The sequence below is a fragment of the Miniopterus schreibersii genome (assembly GCF_964146895.1).
Source record: "Miniopterus schreibersii genome assembly, chromosome: 15".
In the NCBI taxonomy this organism is placed as follows: domain Eukaryota; kingdom Metazoa; phylum Chordata; class Mammalia; order Chiroptera; family Miniopteridae; genus Miniopterus; species Miniopterus schreibersii.
In genome coordinates this window covers 44507210-44529907 of record NC_138115.1, presented here as the reverse complement: position 1 = coordinate 44529907, position 22698 = coordinate 44507210, and the positions used below count along the sequence as shown (strand labels likewise).

The 22698-nt window shown below is 45.6% G+C and overlaps 1 protein-coding gene across 2 annotated transcripts in view; it reads right to left on the bottom strand.

The window, feature by feature from the left end:
• The window catches only part of STAC (SH3 and cysteine rich domain), an 81574-nt gene that overhangs the window by 49427 nt on the left and 9449 nt on the right, over positions 1–22698 (bottom strand). The window contains exon 2 of one of the 2 annotated variants that reach the window (XM_081159813.1): positions 786–1029. In XM_081159813.1, the coding sequence (XP_081015939.1) occupies positions 786–1029 (244 nt within the window). Of the gene's footprint in view, positions 1–785; positions 1063–22698 lie in introns of both variants that reach the window. The other variant, XM_081159812.1, reaches the window with a different exon arrangement.

The window sequence follows — 22698 nt, the reverse complement described above, 5'->3', positions numbered from 1 at the left end:
GAGATGTAGGGGAGTGTGAATAGTGGAATCTCTGTGTCTGTGGCTCTGAATGGCATACATTTGCCTTCTAACTGGGACATTGTATAGGTCATTCTCTCCATCTGGGTACAACCCCTAAGACTCTCAGGCTACCACCTTTTCTCTGAGGCCCCGTGAGTTCTCTCAGGGTCCAGGGTTGTAATGGTGGCCGAACCATATTTTCTGCCTGGTTCAGTACTTCCCTGAGGTCCCCTATCTCCAGAATCATCCCCCCCCACACCTGTCTGTCTGGGTCATTCACCAGTAACTCATTGAGGTCCCCTATCTCCAGACTACCGCAGATAGACGGCCCATGCGCACTGTGGTGGATGCTGGGATGCTCACTTAGGTCCCCCTGCAAAACTGAACCACTTATCCCCCAGTGCCCAGCATTTTGGTTGCCTCCTACTAATTCCCCATCTGCTAATTGGCCTTGGCTAAAAAGAGCTGTTTTGTTCAAAGTGATGTCCCCTGCCCAGGGCCTTCCCATGCTTAGTGAGAGGTGATGCAGGAGAGCAAATCCCAGACCTCCAGCCTCAATGCAAGTTGGACTACAAAGGTTTAAAGCTCCCTGGAGGATGGGCTGAAGGTTTTGTTACCTGCTTCCCTCACCTTTTCACAAATATTGTTCCCCCCAAACAATCTTCCTGCGTGTACCCCTCTGAGGTGCAGTCTGTCTGCAGGAAACGGGACCCATGCTACACGGCTCTCCCTTGGCTCTCCAGGGGATGCTGGGACCTGGAGGAGGTGGTGGGGGAAAGACTTACCCACAATCATGTGGTTGCAGACGTCACAGAAAGTGGGCTTCTTGAAGATGTGTTCCTGGAAGGCATGGGCCTTGCTGTTGCCTGGGTGCAAGCCAGCCCTGGTGGGAGTGGACGTCAGGCTTCCGGGGGCGGGGAGTGGGCTAGAGCTGGGGCTGACCTCAGCCAGCACGTCCCCTTGCAGCTTCGCGTCGCTGTTGGTTCTCTGGAAGAAGTTGTCAGCACTTTTGCTCCGTAGACTCTTGGTCTTGAAAGAAAGTGATCGTTTTAGTTTCTGGAGCTGCAATGCAACGACAGAACAGACGCTCTTACGATCGATCGTGCAGACTCATGCAGGGGGTGGCGGCCGCTCCATGCACTGCACTGTCCCCACGACCCCCTCAGCCCTCCCAGAGGGGCATAGATGTCCCTTTGTGGGTGGGCTGATGCCAGTGCCCAGAGGGAACTCAGCAGCCCACCCCTGCCAAGCCAGACTGCAGAAAGAGGGTGTTCAAAGTGATGTCCCCTGCCCAGGGCCTTCCCATACTTAGTAAGAGGCGATGCAGGGGTACAAATCCCAGACCGCCAGCCTCAATGAAAGTCAGCTTCTGCCCCTACTCCCCCTCCCTTCCTCCTTGAGGTCCCTCTAATGTGCTGTCAAAATATCCCATGACACTGCGCTTCGACACCATTTGCCTTTTGAATTTGAATTGTGGAAATATCACATGTACAAACTCCTGGGCTCAGAGGCTGGGTCTGTAATGCCCAAGCCTCTGCCAGCCTTTCTGTCTCATGGTCACTTAGCAGCCGTTTGTTTCTTTACAGAGCGAAGCAGGAGAGGCCACTGTCAGACTCAGAATCAATCTGGCTTAACCATCCAGAGAACACAAACCAGAAACTCTCAGGCCTGCTTGGGTCTAAATCATATGGGTGAGTAACCTTTGTGTGCTCAGGTGTCTCTCTCTGTGTGTATGTGTTTGAGGTGGGCACTGTGGAATTATCTATTTGACATTCTCTGCTCTTCCCCTTACCCTGCTGCTTGTTGTTGGCCATTTGGCAAACTAGGCCATTTTTCCTTTGCCTTTGGGACTCACAAGGAGGCTTGGAAAAGTTCTAGCTTCCAAAAGTCTGGGTTTGATCCAGTCTGAACCTCCAATCCAGTCCTCACAGTGGAGCTAGACGGGTCTTTTGGAAACACCGGTGTGAGCATGTGTTTAAAGTCCTTCATGAAGTTTCCTTTGTTCTTAAATTTAAAGAAAAGCTCATTGTCATGGGCTCCAGCGACTGGCCAATTCTGGATCCCAATGACAGCTTGCACTACTGTCTACCTTGCTCTGTTCATCCCAGCCACAGTGGCCTTTAAAAAGTCTCTGGTATTTACTATGCATTTTTGTCTTGATTTTTATTTTAGAGAGAGAAGAAGGGAGAGGGAGAGAGAGAGAGAAACATTGATGTGAGAGCAATATATGGATTGGCTGCCTCTTGCAAGCCCCCACTGGGGATCAAGCCCACAGCCCCAGGTATGTGCCCTGACTGGGAACTGAACTGGCGACCTCTCGGTGCACAGGGCAATGCCCAACCAACTGAACCACACTGGCCAGGGCTTTACAATGCATTTTTATCACCAGCCCTTAGTACACAGTTTTCCCTCTGCCCAGATAAAAGAAATGAACCACTTAATAGCTGCCTGACATGCAATAGGTCACTTTGCCTTTTAGATGGTTCCTTTTGTAATTGAACATTCATAGGGACTTGGCCTATTGCCTGGAATGGATGACCATGGCCTAAAGCTGCAGACAAAAGATTCTAAGCACATTATTCTAATAAAGGCCTGCATCAAGTGTGGTCAACCCCCCTACAGGACACATAAAGTAGTTGATCTGGGCTGCCAAGCCTAGCCACCTCTGCGTCAGTCCCCCAACTTCTCCCTAAGAAGATCAGAAAGACGTGATGCTCTTCAGTGCTGGGCAGTAGACTTCAAAAATGCCGTAATTTTCTACCTTTCGCCATTTGCAATGTGACTTTACAGCTCCTCCCATCAAAGGCGGAGCATGTTTCCCACTCCTTGAATCTTGTTGGTTTTTGGGAATTTGATCAGTAGAAAGTGGCAGAGCGACTCTCAGCCAGTTCCAAGCCCAGGCCTCAAGGTGCCTCCCATGCTTCTGCCATCCATCTTGGAAATATGCCAAACTGCCATATGAACAAGCCCAGCTCGGCCTGAAAGATGATGGGAGACACATGGCCCAGTCACTTTCCATCACTCAAGTGAGACCCCAGAAGCAGAGCCACCTGCCTCCCTGCAAGGGCTACAGGAGTGTAGATGAGAGCAGAAGGACTGTGCAGCTGAGTCCCGCTCAAATTGTCAACCCACAGAACCATCAACTAAAGAGATGGCTAGTCTTTTAAACCATTAAGTTGGGTGTCCATTGTGTGTACACAAGACAATGCTGTTCACCCCACTTTCCTAGCACGTGATGGGAATGTACTTTGTTGCTCATTTGAAGTTGATGGTGGCCATGTGAGGCCAACTCTCCACTTCAGGTAACTGTACAGAGGGGAGGCCCTGCAGGGCCCTCTAGAGAAGCCCCACTGGGGCCAGCAATGGGGCACCACCAGCCAGAAAGGGCTAGCCAGAGAAGCAGCACCATCATTCATAGGAAGGTCAGAAAGAGTGGGCCAGCCAAGACTTTTCTCTTGTCGCTTTCCCTCTGCCCTACAGCCCAAACCCGCCAGAGGAGCTGGGGCTGTGGAAGAAGCAGGAAGAGGGAGGTGCTCCTGAGTTATTCTGGAGTTGTTACCGTACATAACTTAGCACATCCTGACAGATGTAGGAGACTGGAGCCAGGAGCCCCTGGGAGCACAGCACTTATTTGGAGGTGGACCCTCCATCTCCAGCAAATGAATGTACCTGAGACAGAGGAATGAGACAATCAGTCTCTGAGCCTGAGCCACACCGAGGTGAGGACCTGGAAGCAGCAAAGGAGCAGAACAGACCTTCTGCACTTCAGGTCCTTCTGGCTATATGCTGGCCTGGTGCTGGAGGGAAGGAGACTTGGTGAGATTGGAACTTTATCTTAGACAGATTTTAATAAATTAAAGTGACCAGGAAGTTAAAGAATCTGCCAAGATTTTGTCAATGAAGACTCTGCCCTGAGAGATGTAGCTGGAAATTCTGTCAGACCTTCAGAGCCTGCCTGCCTCTAGAGCTTGAGAATTTTCCCTGGTAGCCAATGTGACATTTCTTATTCAAGTGGACAGCTTCAGAGAAATGCCTACAAGTTAAAAATTCCGAGCAGTGAGCTCAAAGGGACATGCTTTCTCCAATTATCCCTAAAAGAGCAGAGGCCAGATGGGAACATACGAAGCGCAGAAATAGAAGCAACGCCTGATAATAGCAGATGTTGCAAAATGATTAGCTTCCATACACCACTGCCACCGCCCATCCATTCTATTTTTAATAATAATGGTGAAAGGAACAGCTACTCTCGAGTACTTTACCATGTGCTAAAACCTGCTCTAAATAGTTTCCTTCCCGTAATCATCCCAGTAAGCCTATGACTAGAGGATCCTTCCTTCATTCATTAAAATAATTCATTCAATAAATACTTATTGGGCTACTACTCTGAGTCAGACCTAGCCCTTGGCTTTGGGGATGCAGCAATAAAAAAAAAAGTAAAATTCTTCTTAAGGTTTTAATGTCTAGTGGGTAGAGATAGAAAATAAATAAGTAATCAAAAATATAAAATAATAATATAAATTTGGGTAGGGATAAGGGATATGAAGAGAATAAAAGCAGAGCCAGGCTTTAAAAGGTGGCGAACAGGGCTTCTCAGACAGGTGACACTGGAGCAGGGACACAAAGGAAGTGAGGGAGGGAGCTACTTTGGAGAAGAGCCTCCTGGGTATTGGGGAAACCAAGGGCAAGAGCCCCTACAGGAGAGCAAGATGGGTGTGTTTGAGGATCTGTAAGAGGTCAGTGTGTCTGGAACTGAGAAATGAGGGAGATAAAGCAGAGAGGTCAAGGGCCAGCCTCATGCTGGAATTTGCAGGACAGAGCAAGGGCTTTGGAGTTTATCCTAAGGGGGACAGGGCCTGACCCTTCTTTTAAAAGGGTTACTCTGGCTACTGTGTGGAAAGTAGACTACAGGAGAGCGTGATGGGAGCAGGGAGACCGGTTGGGAGACTTGCAAGTATCCTGGTGAGAAGTAATTCTGGCTTGTCCAAATATAGTAAGAATAAGTGCATTTGGGGCGCAATTTGAAGGTAGAACCAGCTGGGTTTGTTGAGGAGCTGGAGGTAGAGTATGAGGAAAAGAGGGGAGGCAATGATGATTTCAAGAGTTTCGACTTGAGCAACTGGGTGAGTGGGGGCCACTTACTGAAAGGAAGGACACTGGTGTAGGGAGCGGAACGGGGGTCAGAGCAGAGTTTTGGGTAAGCTAAGTTTGAAACGCTTGCTTTGAATTCAAGTTTTGCTGCCCAACAGGCAGTTAAATATCCGATTCTGGGACTTGGAGGACAGGTCCAAGCTGCCGTAACACAGTGGGGAGTCACGAGCATGTAGATGGCATGTGACGCCGTGAGACTGGATGAGATCACTATGTAGTGATGCGGACACTCAAGAGAAGCGATCTGAGGACAGAGCCCTGCACATCAGGAAGATTAAGAACAAACAATTTGGACGGCAAGGAGATTAAGGACAAACAGAGAAATGTGAGAAGGAGGGGCTCATGCGGAAGGAAGAAGGAGTAGAGAGAGGGATGCTCTGGAGCCCAGGGGCAGAAGATGACTCGGGGGAGCCGGAGCGACGGGCGGCACCGGGGAGGGCGGGTCCCGAGCCACGGGAGTGGAGGGGGTGGCAGTCGGGGAGGGCGGGTCCCGAGCCACGGGAGTGGAGGGGGTGGCTGTCGGGCCGGCTGAGGGAATGTCTTGGGGAGGCCTCGGTGGGAGCCTCAACAGGACCTTACCCTATTCCGCGAGGCGGTGGGGCTGAAAACCCCACTGATAAGGTTTCGGGAAAGAAGGGCTGGAGGGGAGGTGTGTGCGGGCAGAGCAGGGGGCTCTGCTGCGAAGGGGGCCGGTAAGAAGAAGCAGTCTGGGGGGCATGCAGCCTCAGGAGAGGCTTTCTCTTTTGTACTGTTTAAAGATGGGAGATCATTCCAGCATGTTGTGTATTGTTTAAGTGGGAGATTATTTCAGCGTGTTTTTAAGGACTCGGGAGAGAAGGGGGGAAATGCTGCAGTGATATCCCTGAGCAGAGGAGAGGCGAGGGGTGCAGCGAGGAGGAAGGATTGACTCTAAATCGGGATGAGGCAGATTCAAGAGATGCAGAAGGAAACAGTCGGTGCTGGTTGGATCTTTCTTATGATTGCTTCTCTTTTCATCCATGAAAACGGAAACAAGCCTGTCTCCTGAGTGAGCAGAAGAGGGGAAGTGGAGGGGGGAGATGGTGGAAGCTGGAAGGGAGAGAAGATACACGAGCTGTTTCAGAGAGCAGAGAGGGGACAGACTAGAGCAAGGCCCGGTGGAAGGACGGGAGGGCAGCAAGCGGGTCCACTTCAGGGTGTCAGCTCATTTTACCTGTGAGACAACCAAAGCCCAGAGTTAAATGGCTAGTCGGTTGCAGAAGGAAGATCCACATGTGGGCGTCTTTAACTCCAAAGCCCCTTCAGCCAAACAGACTTGCAGAAGAAGGTTTCCCCCCTGACCTCTTCCTGCTGGAAGCCCCCTGCTTAGTGTGCTTGGGAGCCAGCCGGGGTTTCAGCAGGCATCCACGTGGCTGTGTGTTGAGAAGCGCTTCGACGGCAATGCGTTGGGGGAGAGCGGAAATCAGGCGTCATCAGAGCGATGGACACAGAGAGTTACAGCCGGAAGGTGGCTGTGCTGGCGTGCCTATCGATTTACCAGTCTGTTCTGCAGTGGCCCATAAAGTTAATTAACCAGCACGCAATTGATCATTACAGTCAGGATCTAAAGTCTGCACTGTGTGGGGAAGGGGGGAGGTCCGAGAGCAAACGCGTCTCAGCCCACGCAGGCACAAACCGGGAGGCGTAGTCACCATGCCAGCTCAGTTTCCTGCCTGTTGACATGAACCATGACGTCGCCTCTACGGGCATATCCTTCGCTATTGAAGACCACACCAGTAACGCGCTGGCTTTCGCTCCAGGATTGAAATGAGGTCATCAGAGAACATTCGATAAGCAAATGTCCAAACGTCTGTCTCATCCTGGATGCCCATATGTGATCTACGTCTTTGATATTAAGATGAACAATTTTTTCTTTTTCACATTTTAGATGTTCTCAAAGAGGGCTGTGCCTTTGCTCGAAATGCTCGTTCTTTCCTTTGGTTTTCCTGAATCATTATCAAATCGATATAGGACAAGCAAGTAGGTTATTTGTCACGCTGTAGCAAGCAGAACAGTTCCTGTAAGTTGCCTCGGAACCCAGCTCCCTTCACACCCCATCAGCCAGGCAGATTCGCTTCTATTCCTGGTTAGGCTGTGGTTTGTCAGAGCTCTTCCCACACTCGCCCAAATATTTTACACAGGGCCCTGCGGGCAGGGAGTGAGTATTGGGGTCTTTAGACATATAATAACTGTGATGAAGACTAACTTCCTCACCGACATTTGTACCCATCCACAGCCTCATTTCCTCTAAGGCAAGCATGATACATTCCAGCTCCTGATTTGATTCAATTTAGATGGAGGCTTCAAGTCCGATATCGTCTTCTTGCATCTACCTGGCTCTGTCACAATCAGCCGCAAAAACCGGTTGTTAATGAATATATCGGTAAAGCAACAGTTATTGCATATGACCAATTGCACGCTCCCCACCGTGAGCTGTGTGGCTTGGGCAGGGCCCTCAAGCTCCTTGGCTTGGGTTCCATCAGTTAGTGGACAGGATGAGCTCAGCGGCTGCTAAGTTCCCTCCAACTCGGGCAGGTCGGCACAGTGAGGGAACAAGACTTGGCAACAGCGTCTACTCAGAGGAAATTGAAGATCTAATTCTGGAGACAAGTAGCAATGCTTAAAACTGTCCGAGGGTGACACAAGACCCTATATTTGTATTATCAAGTGAGAAGTGGAGTGTTTTGATTGCTGCCTGCTCCAATATGTCAGAAAGGAGAGCTATCAATGGGGGCTGGAGTAGTCAGAGACATTCTTTCAAACTTTGATGGATGAATCAACTTTAAAACATGTAACTCGACTGTTGAAGCACTTTGATGGCCCCCTTGCTTCTAGGTTATATCCAGGCTCCTTTCTGTGGGATGTACGACCCTTCCTGATGGATGTGGGCACCCACCTGCCCACCATTATGTCTGTTCACCCCTCCTCCACCCCAGGCACACAGACACACTAAGACCAGCCCCCAGATTTTCAAGGATTTTCAAAGGCCTTCAGTGCCTACGGGCACCCAGGATGAGACGACATTTGGACATTTGCTTATCGAATGTTCTCTGATGACCTCATTTCAATCCTGGAAGATGCCTAATTCAGTGTATGTGGGAAACGCCTGATTCTCCTTAACTGCTTAACTTCTCTTTGGCATCTTGCCTGACCTTCCCTGCGGGTGGACTGGGGCTTTCTCTCCTGTGCAGCCCCAGCATGCAACAGGCCAGTCTGCAAACAGATGAGTGTATTCCTATTGACCCTGAATCCTGGAACCAAAGGAAAAGTTCCATTCGTCAAGTTGAAAGGGGGCAGGGAGATGCGGTGACACACAGTCAAGGTAGAAGAGCTGCAGTGGTGGTCGGACAAGACCAGTGAGTGGGTTAAACTCAGAAAGCCTGGCACGTGATAGGTGCTCAATAAATATTGAAAGAGTGAATGCAGGTGTGACAAGTTCTAAAGTGCAAGTAAACTTAACCATAAGAAAAACTGCTCACCACAGCATCCTCCAGAGAGTTCCAGAAAATTTTCCCTCTGCTACATTCTTGAGCAGTTCATTACAACATGCCAGGCAGCCTGAAGAGGTTTGAGCAGATCGGATGAGTTCTGTAATGCCTCCTTGGGGCTCTCAGGCACATATTTCTAAGACTGGCCTAGAGGGAATATTGCAGCGGGCAGCTGAAGGCTGTGCAGAGCGGGGACCTGTGGCGTTGCTGGTTGGTGGAGGACCTGCAAGGCTTGCAGGCTGGATGCTATGCCATAGGATGCTCACTGAGGTGTGGAGGAAGGCTGAGGTGTTTCACAGGCCCATAGGCCTCTCAGCAGTCACATTAGCCCCAGGAGCATTGGGAAGGTTCTGCTCTACTCATCACCTATCCGAGGGGGGACATGATTGAGTCCTAGAGCTCTTGTTTGTAAAATTCCCTGTTGATTCAGAAGTGGGCGACTATAGTAGTGTTAAAGGTGGGGTCTGCGTGAAAGAACAGACCACAGCTCATTTTCCCAATGCAGGTTCTCAGCCCAAGGGCTAGGCCTGAGCTGGGGTGTCTGTGGATCGAGGCAAGAAGTAGGTTGGGGGGAATGAGGGGAACAGCAGTGAATTAACTATCAGACTAACATTTTGCTTCAGATGGACTCAACTTTTAATACCTGACGATGAGATTCTTATGATCAACAATGAAAGCTATGACATATGCCCAAAATGTTGTTAAGAGGCAACAAACAAAGTTCCAACCAACCAAACTGGAAGAGTGTGAGAGGGGAAAAATAAGGCTGAAAGCTGAGGGCACTGCATCGAGTTCAGGCCCTTAATCAACTGGTTTCCTATCTCTAAGTTATTTTCACATACATTAGATAATTAGAGGCAGGAGCAGAACTTGAATCCAAGCTTCTGAGTTCACATCTGGAGACCTTTCCCATAGCCTGGTTCTGATATTTTGTATTATAATATTGATGTCTTGAAAAACATGGCTAATAAAGTCAACGTATATGCTGAATCCTTTGTGTATCTCCTACACTGTGTGTGATCCTTGGCTTTTAATTTTCAAAGCCCTTGGAACACCTCTAAAGCTTAGATTTACAGGTACCTAGTAAATGCTTTTTGATTAGACAGCTTGCAGCTTCAAAGGCTGCTTGGAGAATCAGAGCAGCAAGAGGAATCCAGGCTCGGTTTATTTATTTATTTTTAAATATATCTTATTGATTTCAGAGAGAGGAAGGGAGAGGGAGAGAGAGATAGAAACATCAATGATGAGAGAGTCATTGATTGGCTGCCTCCTGCAAGCCCCCGACTGGCGATTGAGCCCGCAACCCGGGCCTGTGCCCTGACCGGGAATCGAACCACAATCTACTGGATCCTAGGTCGATGCTCAGCCTCTGAGCCACGCCCGGCTGGGCATAGTTATTACAACATTAACTGTATTTCCTATGCTGTTCTTTACATCCCTATGACTGTTCCCTACCAATGTGTACTCCTTAATCCCTTCACCCTTTTCACCCATCCCCCGAACCCCCTTCCCACCTGGCAACCGTCAAAATGTTCTCAGTATCTGTGAGTCTATTTCTGCTCTGCTTGTTTATTTTGTTTTTTAGATTCCACATATAAGTGAGACCATCTGACACTTGTCTTCCTCTGTCTGCCTTATTTCAGGCAGCAGTGCCCTCCAGGTGCGCCCGCGTTGCCGATGCAAAGCTTTCATTCTTCGGCGGCTGAAGCCTATGCCACTGTACACATGCACCTCTTCTCCCTGACCCGCTCAGCTGCTGGTGGGCACTCAGGCAGCTTCCTATCCCGGCTCTTGTCAATGCGGCAGTGAACACATGGGCGTATCTGTCTTTTTGATTTAGTGTTTTGGGGTTTTTCAGGTAAGCACCCAGAAGTGGGACTGCTGGGCCCTTCTCTGTCTGTTGTTATAGCCTTTTTTGTTTTAAAGTTTATTTTGTCTGGTATAAGTGTTGCTACCCCAGGGTTGGTTGAGCTGTGTTCATTTGTTTCCATTTTAATGGGATATCTTTGTCCACCCCTTTACTTTTATCTGTGTCTTTTGCTTGGAAGTGAGCCTCTTGTAGACAGCGTACATATGGGTGTTGTTTCATCCATATGTCTTTTGATTGGAGCATTTAATCAAGCCTGTGGCCACTTAGCAAGATGTAGGGGCATGCTGAGGCCAGATGTAGCTTATCTGGGGTTTGCGAACCTTTGAGTGATTTTAGGGAAGTCCAAAGCCTGAGGTGAGACAGGCCTTTTGTAGGAAGAGCCACTGGAAAGCGCTTGGATTTGGCCCATAAGCTGGGTGATGCAGGGCCTCCGGGAATCAGCAGGGCAGATGAACTGAGCCAGCCAGCCAGGCTGATGGAGTCTCAGGTATGGCACTGGCCTGCTGGTTCTGGGGGGGGAGGGCTCAGCAAAGGAACATTGGCCTCTGCCAGCACTTCTGTCTGGGAGAAAGCTGCCCCTCCAGGCCTCCTTCTGATGCCAGACAACTCACTTCCTCCGCAGATGTCCCTGGTGCCTTTCGAGCTGCCGCCCGGCCCTGGAGGTTAGAGCAATGAGTTCAGGTAAGTCCATGTGTGGGCCCCTTAGGGGGAACTGCCTGGGCCTCCAGCAGCCCTCTGTCTAGCTCAGCCACCATCCTGCTGGTTTTTATAGCCACAGATCATGGGGACTTCTCTTCCCAGCTCTGGAACCCTGGGCTGGGGGGCTAGATGCGGGGCTGGAAAAGTCTCTCCTGGTTTTTATCTGCCACACGGGTGTGGGACCGGCCTGCTCTGCTTCTTTGTCCTTCCTACCAGTCTCTGTGGCTTCTTTTTATCCTCAGGTGTAGGATTTCTGTTCAACTAGGTTTCAGGTGGTTCTAAGTGATGGTTATTCTACAGCTTAGTTATAATTTTGATATGGCTGTGGGAGGTTCTGAGAACCGTGTTTACCTATGCTGCCGTCTTGACTGGAAGCTCTACTAGCCAGTATTTTGTAGGATGTCCTTTAACTTGGGTTTGTCTGACGCTTTCTCTCTGTTAGATTGAAGTTATATATTTTTGGTAAGAGTAGGACAAAAGTGATGCATTCCCAGTGTAGCCTATTAGGAAGTACCTGACGTCAGTATGTCCCATTACGGGTGATGTTCACTTTGTTCTCTGGGTGAGGTGATATTTGCCAGGTTGTTCCAATGTAAAATTACTAGTATTCGCTTTATAATGAACAAGTTTCACGTGCGGAAAATACTTTGCGATTATGCAAATATCCTGTTTGTCATCAGATGTCTGCCCTCTCATTTCAACATCCATTGATGATTCTTGCCTAAAAATCTTATTACCTGGTGTTTGCCTAATGGTGATGTTCTATTTCCATTAGTCCTTCTATTTTTATTTATTTTCCTTTTTGTTTCCCTTGCTGTTGAAGTCAAATCCACAAAAATATCTCTAAGACTGATATCCAGAAGCTTGGCACCTATGTTTTCTTCTACATATTCTATGGTTTCAGGTCTTACATTCAAGTCTTTCGTCCATTTTGAGTTAATTTTTGTGTATGGTATAAGATAGTGGCCTAGTTTCACTCTTTTGCACGTGGCTGTCCAGTTTTCCCAACACCATTAACTGAAGAAACTTTCCTTTCTCCATTGGATGTTTTTGACTCCCTCGTCATAAATTAGTTGTCCACATATGTGTTGTGAGTACAGTTATGAATACATGAAACACAGAGTTTATTCTTATATTCTTATTTATCAATTATTGCATTATTTTTCATATAAACAACCGTAAACCTACTTTTGCCCCACCCTGTAATTAATTTTAGGTAATAGGTAAAAAAAAAAAAAAAAGATTTATAAACTTTCAACAATTTCTTAATTATCAGTAGAGCCAAATGTATTTTTACATGTTTATAAGCCAATTTATGTGCCTCACATGGGCAGAAACTAAATGCTCAAAACGGAATCAGTTTTTCTAGTAAGTTATAGATCTTTTATTAATATGTAAATGTTTTACAGATTTATAAAAACTCTGCCATTTGTGTGGTAAATATTTTTCTCAGTTTGTCATTCACCTTTGACTTCACCCACCGACTATGTTTACGGTGGATGGATTTAAATGTTTCTGGAGTCAAATTCATCTACGGTGCTGATGCTCTAATACAGTCATGGCTGGCACTTATTGGGGATTTACTATTTGCTTATTTCATGTGATCCTGAGGCTGTTGTATCACTCAGCGAATGCTATAAACTTACACGACCTCCCGTCTAGCTTAAGGTATAATACAAGGACTTGAACAACAGCCACATGGATACTAAAGTGATCACAGGGGACTTTCCTCACTATATTTAAGCACAAACTCCAGATCTTAAAAACCTCTTTTCATTTAGAAATGAAGGAACATAAAACACACACCAATAATATGGGGCCTGGGAAGCGTCTAAAACATAAAGTGAGTGGAGATTAGAACACTCAGGCAGTAAAGGAAGAACATAATTATAAAAACACTGACTATTGGAATGAAAAGTAATTTTTACATGCTCTCTACTCTGTGCTCTCAATAAATTTGAAGAAATATAATTTTAGTGTACAAATATCTAAATATAAAGTAAGGTGAGCTGAGATGATCCAAGGGGGCTAGGAAGGGAGGGATCTGGAAAGGAAGAATCTGTAGGAACAGTGACAGCCCAGGAGCATTTAAAACAACTGGGAAAGGTAAATGCCAGGAAAGCAGCCCTGCAGAAAGGCTGCTCAGGGACAGGGAAGCAGGTTTGTGACACTCCACGGAACACCAAGGGAATGGAGTGAGTTGAAAACCGGTAGAGAAGATAGTAGTAGAGACGATCTAAAGAAAGAATTGGGTTCCAAAGAAGACTTCAGAATGACCACAGCAGAAGCTTTCAAAGATAAGAGAGCTCCTGGGCTAAATGAGGAAGGGAGGCCCGTGCGTCGGGTCAGCCTAGTGAGAAGAGACACCTCTTCTCCTGCCAGCCTCTTAAGGGGCCTGTCAGAACCTTGGGGTGTCACAAGTGAAGGACATCCAAGCCCGCAGGCAGGAGAACGGGTCATCCACGGAGAGAGAAACCCGAGGCTCACTTCAGATTTTCTCTTCTATCATATGAAACGATGCAAGACGGAGCTATGACCCAAGTATGCTTAAGCCAGACAAATTAGCATTCACGAGCAGAGAAAACAAAAGATTGGAAACTATGGAAAACACGAAGCTTAAAAGGACTTGCGCTTGGAATAATTTAAACACGGTTGAGTTAAAAGTGACTGTTGTAAACAGTTCACAAAGAAAATTCACCTGTTATAAATACGTAATGAAACAGATGACACATAATTTAGAAGTGACTTAGCAGTAATAAAAATACCATGACTTGTAGTAACAGAACAAAGCAGTGGAGGTGGGGGGTGTCTGGGAGTGGGGATGGGGGGGGGGCGGGAGAAAGTCAGGTTGTGCTAATGTCCTCACTTCATATGGAGGACAGGTAACAACAGCAATGGCACCTGCATCCGTTACAGCCGACACGAGAGTCCTTAACTGCATGTTGCATGCAGTTTAGAGCTTCAGATGAATCATCTCTTTTACCCTCCAACCCGCCCTGTCAGAGAGGCCCTGCTATTATTGCCCTCATTCAGGATGCCAACGGAGACGGGCGTGCCCATTCTCAATATTGATAATTAGGAGCACATAGTTGCAGTAAGTGCTAGTCGAATTTTAAAAGTAGCCATTAGTATATGTAAAAAATTGGATTGTGTTCAGCTGATTGGGGAAAAAGTTCAGATAGCAAAGAATAGTTTTAAAAAAAAGAAAATAAAAGAGTCAGGAGCATGAAAACTTCCAGAAACAGAAAATAAAATAACAGAGATAAAAATCAAACATATGACAGTAAATGCTCACGATTAGGTTTCTCATTAAATACATTTAAAATGTAGTTTCGAAGATCCCCACTAAAACCAAAATAACTCCTGGAGATTAAATAAGTGGCGAATGCTGGCGAAGGAGAGGGCCTTGCAGTATCGCCGTCATCTGGAACAGAATTTACGCTGAAAGCAGGCGGTGGGGCAGCCTGGGAAGTTAGTCAGTGGTGATGGTGCCATCGTAAAGGAGTTTCAACAGTGGGGAGCTGTTACACACCAAATAGCAGAACATTCACAATATATAAAACTTTTAAACTGTGAAAATGAAATAGAAAGAAACGAATCAGTAATGAAAGACTTTAACTGATTTTCTCCAAATCCGTGATAAATCTAACATCGTAAAAGAAAGTATAAAATATCTGAACAGTTGAATTTATAATGTATGTTTAATCACGAGTACCAAGCTCTTCACGCTTCAGGAAATACATATTCATTTCAAGGGCCTATGAGACACCCGCCAAAAATTACCTTATAAGCAACCACAAAGGAATCCTCAATGAGTTCCATAAAATAGATGATTAGACAGGCTACATATGATGAGCACAGAGCTGTAACACAAGAATTTAATAACCTAAAATAACATAGGCAAATAACATAAAAACACCTAGCCAATTGGAAAGGAACCCCCTTCTCAATAGCTTGCATGTGCACACCCGCTGCTTCCCATGCAGAGTATTCAGACAATAACGTTGGGAGTAAGAATCATAAACGTTTAAGAGATATAATCACAGTTGTATTCAGGAGTGATTGCAAAGCCCTAAATGCTTTCATTGTTACAAATGACAATGAAAGTTGGTGAACTAAGAATGTAACTAAAAAACCCCAAAACTATTGAAATAACAACAAAAGTACAAGGAAATCAGGGGACAGCGCTGCATAAATAAAAGCAAAAAATGAAAGAAAATCATGGACTAGATAAACCCAAGAACTAGTTTATTGGAAAAAATACTAAAATAGAAAAATACTTGGTCTAATTAGGAAGAATGGAACAATGTCTCCACTAAATATACAAAATTTTGAATGAGGAAAGAGGTAGACTCACAAATGCAAGTGATTTGAGATCCTTTATTGATACTTGGAAATTTGGTTTGAAAGGATAACTTTCTAAGAAAATATAAATTGCTAAGATTAATTTAGAAATGGTAGAAGAACTGATTAGCTCAATTACTATAAAAAATGAGAAATTGTTTTAAAATGATTATCTGCAAAAAGGCTGCCGGACCCAATGCAATTGGTAAGAAGTGGTGTGTTGTGGACACATTTGGAAGTGGAGTCGATGAGATTTCTTAGTGGGTTGGATGGAGGGTGTGAGAAGAGAGTAACCAGGGGTGAGTCCAGGGCTTTTGGTCCGAGCAGTTGCCATTTACTGAGATGATGGACAGTAGGAAGAAGCGTGTTTGATGAGAGGAGGGAATGAATATTGGGCAATTGTTTTGATGGGTTAATTTTGTGATGACTTTAGATATTCATGTGAAGATGTGGTGTCAAGAGACTTTAAATCCTCTAAATTTACAGTCCTAAGCACCACACCCAACTGCATTTATAAGCCAGAGGCCAGATGGCAAGGCACCAGAGTGGACAGCATGAATTATGAGATGTGTCTGAAGACGAAGACAAAGGCCAATCAGGAATTACAAACACCCTGAGAGTCTAGCTTTTCAGCCTCCATTTGCTGCCGAACCCATCAATACCTTACCAAGAAGATGGGCATGTGTATCTGTTTGGTTAATTATCTCAGCCTGAGATATGCACTGATCCTATTTTAATATAGACAACAGAGAGAACTCCTCCCCGTAAAGATTTCCTCCAAAACAAACACGAATGGTATAAACATGGTTGTAATGCAGCGTGAAAATGTAATCAATGCCAAAGCGCTCTGGGGAGATGATTGCCCCCTTGGTCAAGCTGCCTGGCTTTGAGGCCTGGTTTTGTTTCCTAATAGCTCTATTAACCTCTTCATGAATGGAAAACATAGGCTGTTGAGATAATTCAAAGAGACAGTTTCCATAAAGCTCTAAGCACAGAGTCTGGGACATAGCTTCAACCCAATAAATATTAGCTGTTGTTTCTTAAATTCACAGAAGCATGTGCTACAGACACACGCAACCCGCTGACTCCTATCTTTACACCCAGGCTCTGGTGAACACAGTAGTAAATCTACCTCTACGGTACATGCACGATATGCCCTAGAAAACGCCTTATATTTTCTCCCTCCCTCGCTGCCTGTCGCGCCTGCCTCTGCCTGGGTAACGTTACCTTTCCATGCTTTTCAAGAATAGAAAGATGATTTTCCCTTTTCTTCCAAAAGCTGCCTGTCACTATGGATGCCTGCCACGGCTCACGGCTGGCTGTCCTCCTCAATGAGTGACAGATACTCTCAGGAAATCGCTTTCTCTAAAAATAGACCACCCCGCTGATCCTTAGCTTCAGTTCTCATTTCCATACACCTTGAGAGGAAAGAAACAATCCCTTCTTCTAAGAGACTTATGCTGATCTGTCCCAGGCAACGCGACTCGGTGAAAAGGAGCGAATCTCTCCCGTTTTGCAAAGTGCCCTAGTTTTGCCTCACCTGGTTATTGGACTGATAGAAGATGGAAATGTGGCAGGTTTCTCCCAGCTCTGTCAGCTGGATGTTCACTCTGTTTGGCTTTAGGGAGCCTTTTACCTGGAGCACTTTACCTTGATAATTTAATGCGTGACTTGCCTGCTCTGTCTTCCTTCAGATTCACGTGAATGAACCGAGCGGGTACAGGGTACCTTTCAAGTCAGAGTCACTGTGTAGAAGCAGAGAAATTGCTCTCAGCACTATAGGCCAACTAAACTTTTGATGGACACTACTCCCCAGAGTTCACTTGGCTTTCTGGGGCAAGGACCACTCAGTTCACCTCATCTCTACTGCTGCAATGCATGTTTTTTTTTGCAATAAATAAATAAATAAATAAATAAAATACAAATACAGCGACATTTAGAATGCACCATATGTTAAAAAAAACAACAGTGTTGGCCCAGTGCTAATGGAGCCTAAGCATGAATTCTATTTATCTCCTTATAACCTTAATATCCATAATCTAACTAAATTCTGATTTGGATCACCCAGCTCCCCTGATTTGGACTGGAAAGAGGCAATCAAGGTGTTAAAAGGAGCAGTTGGATCTTTCTCTACAGACTGTGTCATCCGTTTGGCTCAAATAAACTCATGAAATTTCAAAAGAAAAAAAGAAAGAGAGAGATCTTAATATCAAATCATTGGCAGCTCCTCTAGCGCCTGCCTCGGCACACTTACTCTGGATCTCCCCACTGGGGAGCACTGAATCTGGAAGACTACAGGAAATGTGTCCAATCTATATTTGTATCCTAGATGTTGCTCAGTAAAATCAGGGGCAATGGATTTTGCACGTTTCACGCTGGTGACTTTGATATTCCCAGGACAGAGGTAGCTCCTCTCTACATCAATGCCGTTATTATCTTTATTGTAATCATCGTCATTAATATTTCCAACCATAGTATGTGAAGTAAGGAAACCATAATATTTTGCACTGACACACACACACAATCATTTAGGTACCTACCATTGCAAGTACTGTATTAAAAAACCCAGAGCCAACCTGGCTTAAACAATAGGGACACCAAGCTTCAAATGAGATTGCAGTGCTGGCTGGCACCTCAATTTCATTCTGGTAAAATTCTAAGCAAAGGGGCCTAGACTCTGACTTGTACCTAGACTCCTGACTCACAGACACTGTGAGATAATAAATGGGTGTTGTTTGAAGGTGGTAAAGTTGTGGCATTTTGTTATGCAGGAACAGAAATTAATATACCCACTGTGGACTATTGGATAAGAGAGAAATAAACTTATTCTTTGTGGCAAGCCATTCAGCATTGGCAGTTCATAGCAGCTAGCATTTCCTTAACTAAATACGATGGCATTAATAAGAATGCTCATATAAAGGCAGTAAATGCCCCATCAAAGTGCAGGGGCTGTTTCCTCTGGAAACCTTGTTCTCGAGATGGTCTTCTGGGGCTGGCCCACAGCACAGCTGTACCTGATAATGAAATGGAATTCTGAACAGCAATGATATATTAGTTGTCACCTCCAAATTACAGCACTTTTCATTTATGGGATCTGGCTTGCTCCAATTAATTAGAATCTGGGCCAGATACATAAAGCATGATACCTCTGAGAACCATCAGGACTGTCTGTCACATTTATGCAGTAGATAAGGCATTGTATTTCTGATAGGATTGGCAGGATTTAAGGATTTTTTTATTGTGTGTTTTTTTGTTTTTGTTTTTTTAAACGAAACAAGCACACTAACATCTAATCTACTCAAATAGGGAAGTAGGAGTCCAGCCTTTTGCAGCCTTAAAATGTCATATAACTTTTTGAATAGACCCACTAGCTCTCATATAAGTGAACATGATGTTAATGCCAGGTACTGTGATATTAATCCATATAAGCTTTCTCATTGAATGTTTACTAGACCCTGAAAAGAAAGTGTGAATGAAAAAGGGGCTATGTACAAGTTCAGTGGCCCAAAGTAACCTCACAGGGTGATTTGATCATAAAGTCCTAACTGGGCAGGACATGGTGGGTAGTCAGGAGCCGGGTCTATCAAAGATTTATCTTAAGTAAGCCCTGTCTGTTCTTGTGCATCATGGTTAACACACCTTTGAAATACCAGAAGTAATCCTCTTTCCCAGACCCCTCGGGGGCACAGCCACCCCAAGGGAGCACACAGTCTTGTTAACTATCCTGTAACCCAGTCATAGGGATTTCCCTACCTTGCTTTCTCCCACCTTCCCACCTTCATGTAATCTTCCTTCTGCTCCCTCCTAAATTCCAAATGTATAAAAAAGAAACTGCAAAACTGTCACTCTCCGGAGCATTGGAGATCTCACTTCTGGACACATCATCAGTTTGGCTCAAATAAACTCATAAACATTCTCTATAGGATTAGACATTCTTGTGTTGACAAGAGTAATACGAACCCTGCTTTATTGGTGAGGAACTGAAGGCTTCTTATTTTTCCAAAAATTCATTCTCATGCATTGATTGTCCCTTAAAAACCCCCCCAAAACCAGTTTTTGACATGATCACTATACTTCTTGAGCCTCTCTGAAGATACCAATGAGAAAATTTTAAAATTTAGTCAAGCTCCTTGTGCAAACTCTTATTTCTCTGGGTTTGTTTACTTGGCTTGTGGACACTGGTCCTTCTCATTCATGCTTTAGTCATCTCTCGCATTGATGTGCGAGGAGTCAGCTTGGTCCTATCGGTGCTGGGCTGAGTTTCCTCTGGGGGTAAGGCTCCGAGTCAAGCTCCCCCTGCATCATCGGGGTTGAGAGGGCTGACAGGCAGCCTCTGCTTTAGGACATAATACAGGCGGGGATCAAGCAGGACGGAGACCCCACAAATGCCAGTGGATAGAGGGTTTTGCTTTGAGGCTTGAGTGCTTTCATGTATTTTATTCTGGGTAGAGCTGCCTTCTGTTTATTTTCCTTCAGTTATGATTTTTGAAGTCTGGAACTACCTTGGGCTCTGGCCCCTGAATCCATTCTGGGTGACCTCCTAGGCTAATGTTCTAGGTAGTTTAGACAGAAATCCTTGAGGTGTTAGCCTCAGGCAGGAGGAGCCTGGGTTTCTAGCTCTCTGTCTTCTTGGGGAATGAGGAGGAATGACAGGACTTCTGTACTGTGGGAAGCTCTTAATTACTCACCCGGTAGCTGCCAACACCATCCCTGCTTTGCATCTGCTGACCCAGGGCAGGTAGAAACCTGAGGCAGTGGGTGCCGTTGGGGCCCTGGCACCCACCGCTCAGCTGCTTTGGTCTACAGATCACTCTTTCTTCCAAGAATTGCCCTCAGCTAATGGCAACTATCTCCCCTGAGAGATTATGCACCCCCCTCCCCCAAACTTTGTGCCAAAGACCAACGGATACAGGGGAAGGTCCTGCCACGTTGCCTTAAGGCAGGGCCAGCTCTGGTGGTGTCTCTGCATCAGGCCAAGGCTTTACCTGAGGCCGCACTGTTGTTCAACACCACCTCCTGTCCTGTCGCCTCCCCTCCTCCTTGTAGGTTTCTCCTGTGAGCACAGCCTCAATGAATGACATGCTTCTGAACCTCAGGCTCTGCTTCTAGAGACCCCAACTTACGGTGCAGGATTAAGGAATAATGACAAATACGAACTCGGTACCTTCTGCGGCTACAGCAACTTTATATGTCCCCTCCGTCCCTCCCTCCCTTCCTTCCTAACACATTTTCATAGATGGTACTAGAATAGTCTTATTGCAAAGCTGAAACCGGCAGGTGGTATTCTAATCTGACCACGGGAAATGAGGTCAAGGCCGATGCTCTCCACGGGCCTCTGCCTGCCGCCCGGGAACCGGTCCGAGCGCAGGTGCTGGCTTCGGGCTCTCCCTGCAGCTCTCCTGCCAGGCTGCCGACAAACTTACACGCAAAGCTCCGATTAAGAACCAGAAAGGGTCCTGCCACGAAGGAAGATGGTTTGGCATTTTGCTCTTGGCTCCTGGTACACAAGTTTAAAATATCTCCCGCGTTCAACCCCATGATTTATTACAAATTAGATATCAGGTTTTTGACTTCCTGCTGTCTGCAAAAGTTACCTTATGGGCAGCCTATGATAGGAACCTGGCCAAAATAATTCCAACCACAAGAACAAACAAACGAATCACACACGAAACAACGCATGTGGCTTTCTGAGACAAGTCCACGAAGGCCACAGAACTCTAGGGCCCTGGGGTTATCAGAGCAGCTGAAGTTCCTCCTCTGGAGGAAGCGCCCTCACAGTGACCACGAATCTGCGCTGGAGGGGCTGCCACGGGCCGCGCTGTGTTTGGCAAGAAGCCTCTGGCTTTACGTCGTGTTCTTTCTTGTGTTCATCAGAAGGACCATAGGCGGCATGTTTTAATTTTGTAAGATGGATTTTTGATTTCCCCCTTTTGCTCCCCCCCTTTGTTTCTGTCCTGTGCAACTCATTCGCGGAACACTTATTTAGATCCTTTCACTTACAGGCCACCCACCTGCCCAGACGAGACAGAGTCCACTATGGCAGTTAGGAAAAAAATCACTCCATAGAAACTGATAATAATAGAAACCTTACATTTAGGAATTTATCTTTTAAAATGTCATTTGGGAGGTCATGTCCATTGGAGATGAGCACTAGCTAACTCATCGACGTATTAAGCACCCAGTAAAAACGTATTAATGAAACCAGCAACTTTAGCTTAATCACTTTGCCTTTTAACTAAGAATTGAGGAATATCAAACCTATCAGGGAAACTCAGGAACTGACTTAGAGAAAATGCAGCCAAGAACTAGGACACATAAGCAAAAAGTCTGATAAATCACTACCAGACGAATCACTAAGTAAAAATTAAAAAAAAATGCTTCTCCCCCTCCTCACCCCCAACCAAATCCTCTATAAACTTCCCTGATATTAGGTTCAGTTTCTATTTTGCTTTAAGGAACATGAAATTCTAACTAGTTTGATGATTTAATTTTCCAGTACAAAAGCAAATTACAGGAAGCAAATTAGAATTCTCAACGTAGCCTGCAGAGAGAGATGGTCTTTGTGTAGGGGGAGTTAGAAAAATGTTGGAACCATACAGCAAAAAATTCAATAGCCAGTGTTTAAGAGGGTGATCCTGAGTAATCAGGAAAAGGAAATTACAAAAACAGTATAATTGCTTTGAAATTTACAAAGCATTTGCAGTTCTGTTGTATATGAATGAAATTCCTTGTGGCATATCCTGCTTTTGAAAGCAGGGAAACAGAAACTGGATTATAGAAAAATTTGCAAGCAAAATTCCCAACAGGGAAATGCTTGGCACACAAAAGGCCATGTTCTCTGTTCTCAGGAAGGCTTGACTCTCCAGGATGCCTCTTCTCTTGAGCATCCTTGCCTGATGAGGTTTCCCTGGACTTCTTTGCGACAGAAAGAACTCATTTCCCCCAAAATGTGGAAGTCCAAGAAAATGTTTCAGGAAGAAAAGTAGCAACTAACTTTGCATAGTAGTAATAATGTGTTATCAGAAAATTATTTTAGCAATTTTCAATCATGAATCTCATTTAAAAGAGACATTGCATTTGTGCCATATGATATTTGTAATTTATCCAAGGAACTTCATTTGAAATTTCTTA